The sequence below is a fragment of the Dendrobium catenatum genome, unplaced genomic scaffold, assembly GCF_001605985.2.
Source record: "Dendrobium catenatum unplaced genomic scaffold, ASM160598v2 original_scaffold_254917, whole genome shotgun sequence".
Taxonomy (NCBI): Eukaryota; Viridiplantae; Streptophyta; class Magnoliopsida; order Asparagales; family Orchidaceae; genus Dendrobium; species Dendrobium catenatum.
In genome coordinates this window covers 1,546,057-1,555,332 of record NW_021573316.1, presented here as the reverse complement: position 1 = coordinate 1,555,332, position 9,276 = coordinate 1,546,057, and the positions used below count along the sequence as shown (strand labels likewise).

General features: G+C 28.1%; 1 protein-coding gene across 1 annotated transcript in view; it reads right to left on the bottom strand.

Annotated features, from left to right (window-relative positions):
• Positions 1–4,931: 4,931 nt before the first annotated feature.
• The window catches only part of LOC110103559 (AP2-like ethylene-responsive transcription factor At1g16060), a 9,362-nt gene continuing 5,017 nt past the window's right edge, over positions 4,932–9,276 (bottom strand). Inside the window, exon 8 of the mRNA XM_020832331.2 lies at positions 4,932–5,389. Coding sequence (XP_020687990.1) covers positions 4,932–5,389 — 458 coding nt within the window. The remainder of the gene's footprint in view (positions 5,390–9,276) is intronic.

Genomic DNA, 9,276 nt, shown 5'->3' with positions numbered 1-9,276 from the left:
AAAAATATTTTATAATAAGCAATAAATATATAAAAAATTTTCATCTTATTAATATAAAATATATAAAAAATAATAATTAGCATATTTTAAACTACTTAATTTAAATTTAAATATTATAACATTTCTCTAGTGTAATTTGTTGGCTTTAATTATATAAATTTCCTATAAAAGAGAAATTAGATATTTTAAAATAATTAAAAAATTGATGAAATTTTTAATTTTAAAAAAATTGGTAATGTAAAGAAAAATCATTAAAATGGGAAAATATATAAATAAAGAGAGAAATATAAATGAAAAAAAGGTTTAAGATGGTCTAATAAAAATTAACAAAAAAAATTAGTTAACTTCATAAGATAGATAGTGGAAACTAAATAAAAAGGTTTAAAATCATCTCACCCTCATGGGAGAGAGAGAGTGGAAAGAGGGTTATAACTAGTAGCAAGTACAAAATAACAAAAGGCTGCCAATAGTAAACCAAAAAATGGTAATAGAGAGAGAGAGAGAGTGAGGTAGTGAAAAAAAAATTCTGCCAATGGTTGCCTAATTTTATAAGGAGAAAAAAAATGTTTCTTTTTTGCCCCCCAGGGTCCCCACCCCTAAATTCAACAATGGTACCTCGAGCCCACTATAAAAACACCATAAATTGATTGATGAAAATTTTAAATCAACCCTAATCCTTAAAATCAACAACTAATTAATTTAATTAAAGAATAATTAATTTATTAATTTTTGACTAATTAAATTTACTTAATCAAACTGGTTATCACTAGTAATCCAGATCTACGAGGCTATTAGCTTAATCCTAAGGAATGTGAAATAAACTTCACAACACTAGTGTAAATAAAGGTGGTAATCATTTAATACTTAAAATATATTCTAAAAATCAACTTTAAAATACAAATACTTAAACTTAAATAAAACTTCTCTTTACCTTCAACAAATTAAATACTAGACAACCTTAATAAATTACCCAATCTATGACATATCCAAACAACACAGCCTTCTGCTCACACTTTAGATGATTTGCTATGACAACTACACTAGATCTAGGCTAGGCCTATGTTTATTTTTTTGATGATGTGTGCCAAATGTTTCATGGTTTTCACTGCATTTTGTTAATTAAATTAATTGATTAATGTGATGGACAATAGATTACCCTTAGGTTAGGAACAATCTAGTTGCTCATAGGATTTTCTACAGGTGGTCACACTCATATAGGACTAAGTCAAGAGGCAAAAATTAAGTGATTTAAATTAATATATTTTTTGCAGGTGTAAAATGCCAAGTCCCCCTTAAAATTAAAAAGCATGGCCAAGTGTGACTAGAAATTTAATTTAATACAAAAATATATAACTACTTGAGATGTTATTGTTAATTACAACTGCTTAGGAGAACTATGCATGTGATTTTGAATTTTCTTTTATTATTGAGATGTAATGTAATTTGATTAAGTTAATAGTTGTGAAAGAAGGTCTTTGAGTTAGGATACTACATCCAACTTGGAATCCAAAGATTAGATAAATCCCTTAGGGGAGAGATCTCTCATGTTTGGAGATCCAAGTTATGATGACCTTAATATCTAAAGGGAGATGAAAACATCCCTTCGGGGAGGAATTTCTTTTCAATTGGATATCTGGATCCGATGATTCTAAGGAGCTTATAGAAGGAGAGAAGAAAAAGAGTATCATACAGAAAGTCACTTGTGTCAGTCCTAGGATTAGAATCCGAGCGGTTGTCAGTGGTACTAAACCACTTTTAATTTTTACAGACCCTGGGTGGTAATTAATTAGAACTTGCCATATGAAAATTTTAATTTGTTTAATTGATTTGATTGATTGATTGATTTACTTTGATTGTGTAGTAGAACTTATCTTTTTTTCTAGTTTCCTTTCTTGCATGTTAATTTTGATTTAATTGTATATGATCAGAGGCTCGTGCGGATATGAATAAAATATTTTATACTAAAATATAAATTAAAATTTCACTACAGAAAAATCATATATTACCGGTGGATTTTTCCTGCATAAATTTATCATTTTCTGGTGGTTTTCAAATTTATCGGTGATTTTTCGGCAAAAAAAAATTATGCTGATAAAATACGCGTAGGAAAATAAACTCTGGTGGCTTTTTTTGGCGAAAAATAATTTCGGCGGCTTTCCGGCGAAATTAAATCATAAGTAAATTAAAAAAATAATTTAAAAAAAAATCTCATTTTCTCGCCTGGCAGCCGTTCCCATGCCTGCAGGAGCCTGCCTGCGCCACCCCACTCCCTCCCATCCCAGCCAGCCTGAAAGCTCAGTCTCCCGCACCCGCTAGCCCGCTCCCATGCAGGTGGGCTGGCACGGGAGAGCAGGCTTTAGGGCGGGTTAGGCGCGAGCAAGCTCTCGCACCAGCCCGCTTGAGGGAGCCCACCCGTGCCTACTCTGCCCTAAAGCCCGCTCTCCCGCACCAGCCCGCCTGCCAGGTGATTCGAACTCAGGTGGGTTGAGGAAAATTCCAAACAACCAACCGAATTGTTGGACATGCAAATATATTTTTAATATCAATTTTTTATGTTTAAACTATATATTGACCCAAAATTAAGTAGTATTTAATTATACTAATAAAAAATGATACTGATTAATTTAATTATAAAAAAATGATAATTAATATAAAATAAAAAATTAATATTTACTAACTAATTTTAAAATAAAAATAAATTAAATAATTAATATTATTTTTAATCATTTTATTAAATCATTTAAATAGTTAAAATTTTAATCAATTTAATTAATTTTTTAAATAATATATATATATATATTTATAAGTCTTTTTAAAATTGCTTCATATTCACTTTATGCATTCATCAAATCAATCAGCATATATTGCATTAGAAATGAATTAAAAGTGTCAAAATGTTTTATTACATTTTCTCAAACATCAATTACCTTACATAAGTCAAGGGGTAACTTAAGATCCTCTTTAGATGTCAGCTCTAACTCCTCAAAATTTAATTAACATCTCACCACTCTTTCACTAAAGACCATATACATTGTTTTTTAAATTGCCTAGGTAGTTAGTCGGCTCCCCAATCCAGGCTGGGATACGTCTAGAGTTTGCGCTGCATTAGCTATGTTCGGGCTACTATCGTTTATTGCCCAATTTAAATTTAAGATTCAGGGCAGAGTACTCAAAATCATAAGTCCCCACTCTCTGGAAATATAATCCCCACCTTTATAATAAAATATCCACTTAAATTAGAAATTTCTCTTCAATCTAAAATTTGAAGTCCAACATATAGGATAGAATAGGTTGCCTCAGAAATGTTTCAAAATCCCAAAGCACCTCTTACTTTTCTTCTTTTGACCTTTGAAAATAAATGTTTAAATTTTGACCCAATCCCAGTTTAAATTTCTGCCTCACCTCCTTTGATATCACTCCTCGAGAATATCTAAATTAAAATTTCTGTCATTATTTTAATCAAAAGTTTTCATAAAAATTTTTGATTTCTTATGATATAATTAACTACGAGGACTTATGCTCGTAGGAGATTTAAAACCTAGATCAATTTTAAAAATCAATTAATCTTTTTTGGGAAAATCAAAATCAACAACGATCATTATTATTATGTTCAAACGATTGATAATAAATGATATTCTGTTCTCTTGGGAAAAAAAATTTTATTTACCATCATGTTTTTTAATATGAAATTAATGCTACTTCATCTAGATTATCGTAGTCAGATGCTCGATTGAACATCATTTTGACCTCTTCAGGGTCATATGTAGTTCTCCTCTGACTTTAACTACGATAATCATGATGAAACTAATAGTTTTGTTATCGAACCCATTAGAAAATGATATATTCGCCTCCTGAGGTGATATATTGTTCACAATGACGTATTCGATTTCAGAACTGAAATTCCAAAATTAAATTTTCTTAAAGTAAATTAATTTTTCAAACTCAACTAAAACAAACAGGTTCTTTAAAGACTTGTAATTTTATATTTAAATTAATGTATAGACCCCTATGTGGGTTTTAACAAAAAAATTATTTTAATTAAATAATCAGATCATATTTCAATTATGAACATGCACTATTAAGAGGAAAATTCTGAGTAATGATATTTATTTGCATTTTGCATCAAATTGGGCTTCAAATCACTTATATTTGTGTTGAAATTAGTGCAAATATTGGATATTATATGCAACACTGATCTCAGTACAAATTCAAAGATTCTATAGCTCATTATAAGACAAAATGCATAAGGATATTCTTAAACAACTTTTTTCCTATTATGTGCATTGAATCAAATCAACTTTAGAATATGTAATTAATTATTTTCATGATAATTTTTTTTTCTTACAAATAAAATAGCAGAAAAATAATAATCATTGCATTAAATAAATATCCTAGCTATAGACAATCAACTATCCCATCAACCGAAAAAAGAAGAAAATTCTAATAAAATTGCTTTCAATCAATCAAGTTGAATTGGTTTTAGGATTACAAAAATTCACAAATAAAAAAAAAAGATTTGTAAATTATTGTGAATTATGATTTGGATCCAATAAAAATAAGCCTATGTAGAGGCTTAATTAATTCATTCACTTGCATGAAACTATGGTTAATTAAAGAACAGAAAGGCACAATATCTTATAAATTTAAATTAATTTATGCAACATTTAGTATGTTTAATCACTAATCATGTTTTATTATTGCAAATTGTAAAATGATACATCCCTTCCTATCTATGAGAAAAAAATTAAAAGACCAAAACTGTAATAAAATCAAATCTTCCTTATCATAGAAAAGCTTCTTAAAGAGTCTAACTACTCTCCCTTTCTCTTACACCAACTAAACCATGCAAATTAATATGAAATTCAAGAACACTAATATAAATATATAAAAAAAATATTCAAATAAAACCTAAATAAAAATTATAAGAACAATCATAAATCAAGCTCACATGGGAAAATAGGAGCTTCAAATGCATTGATCTCTCCAAATATTGTATCATCTCCCTCAACAAAGCTTCCATCGTCATTGCACTCGAAGTAAGTTTGTATGTCATCGGGAAAGCTACATCGAGATGATGGTTTGTCTTCAGATTCAGGCGGAGAAGCTGGTGGTTCGGTCGTTATCGTTCTCTTGAGCATGTCCTCGAATTTTGATGATTGAAGTAGGAAGCCAAGGTCTGTGGAAGATGATGTTGCTTGATCTTGTTGTTCTTCTTGTTTTTCTTGTTTGTGGATGCTCAAGTTTGTTTCATAATTTGAGCTTTTGTTTCCTTCTGAGTTGGGACGAAGAAAGTCGACATAGCGACTAAGATCAAAATTAGTCACCGCACTAAGACCGCGATATTCAATTGCTGCCATATCATACGCAGCTGCTGCCTCTTCTTGCGTCGCTGTATAAATTGATCATAAAATGTTTAAAAAAAATGCTAACTAAAAATCTATTTGAAATAATCAATTAATTTTAATTTTAATAAATCTACTCTAACTGATAAATCATAAAATATATTACTCGCATTCATGACTTCTAAAAAATTATCTTCTCCTTCATCTATTAGGCCAAAAGTTCTTTTTCCTTGATGGCAATATCATATAACATATGAGACAACCGCCCTACTACTAATTCTACAGTAATAGAATAACCACACTTTTTTTATAATTTTTAAATTTAAAATCACAACATTAATAATTCAAAATTATGTAAAAAAAAACTATTTATGAGTCAACATTCATGATAATTCTGAAAAAAATAATAATATTTGATATTTAGTAAAAAATCTTGCACATTAAATTAGGTATTAATAGGGACATGTGCAATATTTTTGACAAATGGTGAGTAAAATCCCTACAAATGCCTCCCTCATCACTTTCCATCCCAATTTAATTAATTACTATTCTTTTTTTTCTCCCCTACTGTACAAATCTATTGCAATAGGACTCTGACAATTCACATGATCAAAATTGGTGCTTATGGTTAGTACAAAATAAAGGGGAAATTTTTAATTAACAAATTAAATTAATTATAATTAAGTTGATTTTGATGAATTAATGTGTTAAATTTGAGTTAGTTAGGACTCATAAATTAATTCATATAAAAAAATTGATATATAATATATTTAAAATATATGAAAACATACAATTGAAATATGATATTGCTAAAAATAGTTAAAAACTCTTTTTTTATCTTAATTTATTTATCCATTTCTCGTTATTTTAAAAAAAAAAAATTCAATTATGTTTCGCTCTTTCTTAATAAATGAGATAACTTGTGACGAATCGATTCGATCAAATTCTATAGAATCGAGCTTGAGCTGAAACCCTACTAATCAAGCTCAATCTTAAGGCAGTGATAGCTTAGTTTTGATTGAACCCATTTACACCCTAACTCTACAAATAATAAGTATATATACAATCTTATGCAAAAACTATCATTTGGGAAGTAGCACAATGATAGAGAAATACTATCACTTTGTTTATCAATATTATTGCTTGATGCCCCCTTTGAAAATATTTGCAATTAAATTTACATCACCCCATTATATATTTAATCAAATTCATATAAAATTCTAATTGTACGTATTTTTCTTCTTTGATTTACATATTAAAAATAATACATTTTATGTTGAAATAAAATATTTTGGCCAAAGTTTTAAAAAATAGAAGTTTACAAAAGGAAATATTAAATACAACATAAAATAAGATAAAAAATAGATAAATAACATATTTGTGAGTGAAGATTTTTTATATTTTGTAAAAAAAAAACTATATATTTTATAAAATATTTTATTTATTGGTACACATAAGAAGAGGAGTCAGGCAAAAAAATTATAGAGTGCGACACCTTAGCCCCATCGATAGCCCAAATCTAATCACGCGCAATTACATCAAAACTCTATTTTAGAAAATTCTTAAAAAAAATAGTAAAAATGAATCTAAAAAAATAAATTTATTTTAAAATAATATGTCATTTGAAAAATTATATTTATTTTTTTAATAATTTTAATAAAAATTTAATTAGAATATTTTATTTTTTCATATTCATTTGAGGTGAGAGTGATTTGACAGAAGAAGTGCAATTAAGTGGGAAAAATAATTGGGGGGTTGGGTGCACTTTTTATCTTGAATTTATTAGTTTTTATACCCTTATAAGCTATAACACTGTGGAGGTTATTTAGTAGCCGTTGGAAGTTGGTGCTTTTAAATTGGTGCGCCGCTACCCCTTCAATCTGTCCCTGGTTGGAGGAGAATTAAGTACATTGGTAATTAGGTCAAGTGGGCCCTATATGACCTATATGGGTTATCGTGTCAAGATGTGAATGGCTTCTCTTGATTTGATGCCTCGCCTCCCTTTGTTGCGAATCTTGCAGGGACTGGATAATTCAAAATTATTACTTATCAATATTATAAGTTTTAATATTTAAATTCCATTATTTTTTCATATAAGTAATATAAGATGTAAAGTATAGATTAAAATATGAAAAAAAGTGTTTACCTTTTAAAATGGTTGTGCTTGGTCTAATTACAATAGTATAGTATCAGTTAATATAGATGAGATTAGAGGTTAGGGTTAATAAATTTTTAACAATTATGATAATTCTTCGTATATATTTTTATTTTTGTAATTTCATGTTAAAGAAGTATTATATAAAACTACTATAAAAAGAGGGTTAATTGCGACCAAATTTTATGAGAGTTCTAGCATGATATCTCAGATTCCCACTCTTGATTGTTTCCGTTTATGTGTTGGACAAAAAAGACAGTTATTGTGGTGTCTTATGATATTTAAGAGATGGTGTTCTTTACTCATATAAGGAATAGTTGCTAAAATTTATTTGGTATTCCAAGATATTATTGTTTGAAAAAAAATTATTTTAAATAAAAAAATATATATTATTATTATTATTACTTAGTTTTTTATATACTACTTCGCACTATTTTTTTATTGCTTTTTCTTACGTCCTTTATTTTACACAGTTATATTGGTAAGTTGATCACTTCCTACCATATGGGTTAATAGTTTTTTTATCTTCCTACATACCTATAAAGATAATGGGCTATATGATGATGATATTGTATTTTTTGCAGTTTAATATTGATATTAATTTAATTATTATTTGTATTTGAATCATTCGTCCTTATCTATTAATTCTATTCTTATATAAGATCTGTTTTAGAGAAATCTACTACTTACACCTCGCACATATTACTGTTCATGATAGTAATGAAGCTCTGAAAATGCAAGATACTAATTTTTTCAATAGTGTATGAGAGGTTTTGACTATTCTTCTGTCTAACTTCTGAATGATTAAGGCTTTGTTCTGGATAGCTTTCTTATTATTTTTCTAAAACATTTTTTTTAACAAAAATTTCTATATTCAAAAAAAAAATGTACTAAAAGTTTTTAAAGAGCAGTAAAAAAAGTCCCAAATGAAACTAATCATATAAACTAATTATTTGTATTATAAAATTTTATTAATTTCATTTTTTTTAATATTTTATGATGCAGCAATACGTATAATAAATTCTCTGAATTATTTTATTACTATTTTATTACATTTAAGAAGGAGTTAAGCTAGCATCATTCATGCATTGGATGGGCGGTCTTCACTCAACATGAGTAATATATAGGATAGATTTATTAATACATAGTATAGGGCAGCGATAAAAGATAAAAATCAAAAATCAATGAGGGATACACATTATGTTTCGGGCATCTTAACTCGAGTACATGCATTTGGAGTATTTTTTCGCTGATTCTGTTTTTAAAATATGTTCCCGCATTGCCAATGTATTTATTGCCTATTTTATGATTTGGCCACTTCTGGAACATTACCAATATTTAGCCGTTCCTAGTCTCTATCTTCATTTGTTAAATAATTAATTTTATTTTACACATTCTTTTATTATATTTAGGGTAGATAGGACTGAGTTATATTGTTATTATGACTTATGTATAATAATCTACATTAAATCAGATTCTAGGAGTACTTTGTTTAGTTGAATGAGTTAAGGTTAGATTATATACTTTTCTAATTCCCGTGTCCAGATAAGTCGCTCTTAAAAATGACAGATAATATATCTTTTTTTTTCTTATCTTTTAATTGACTTAATTATATTCTTTAGGACTTCCATTTATGGCTAGAGATAGGTACATGCACGTGTTGCGCTTAGTGGCATAATACCGCACTGCTCATAATTACTTATACTTATTTACGTGTGGAAAAGCATCGAAGATTATAAATTCAATTAACTTGAGGTTAAGCAAAAATTTACATCTCCT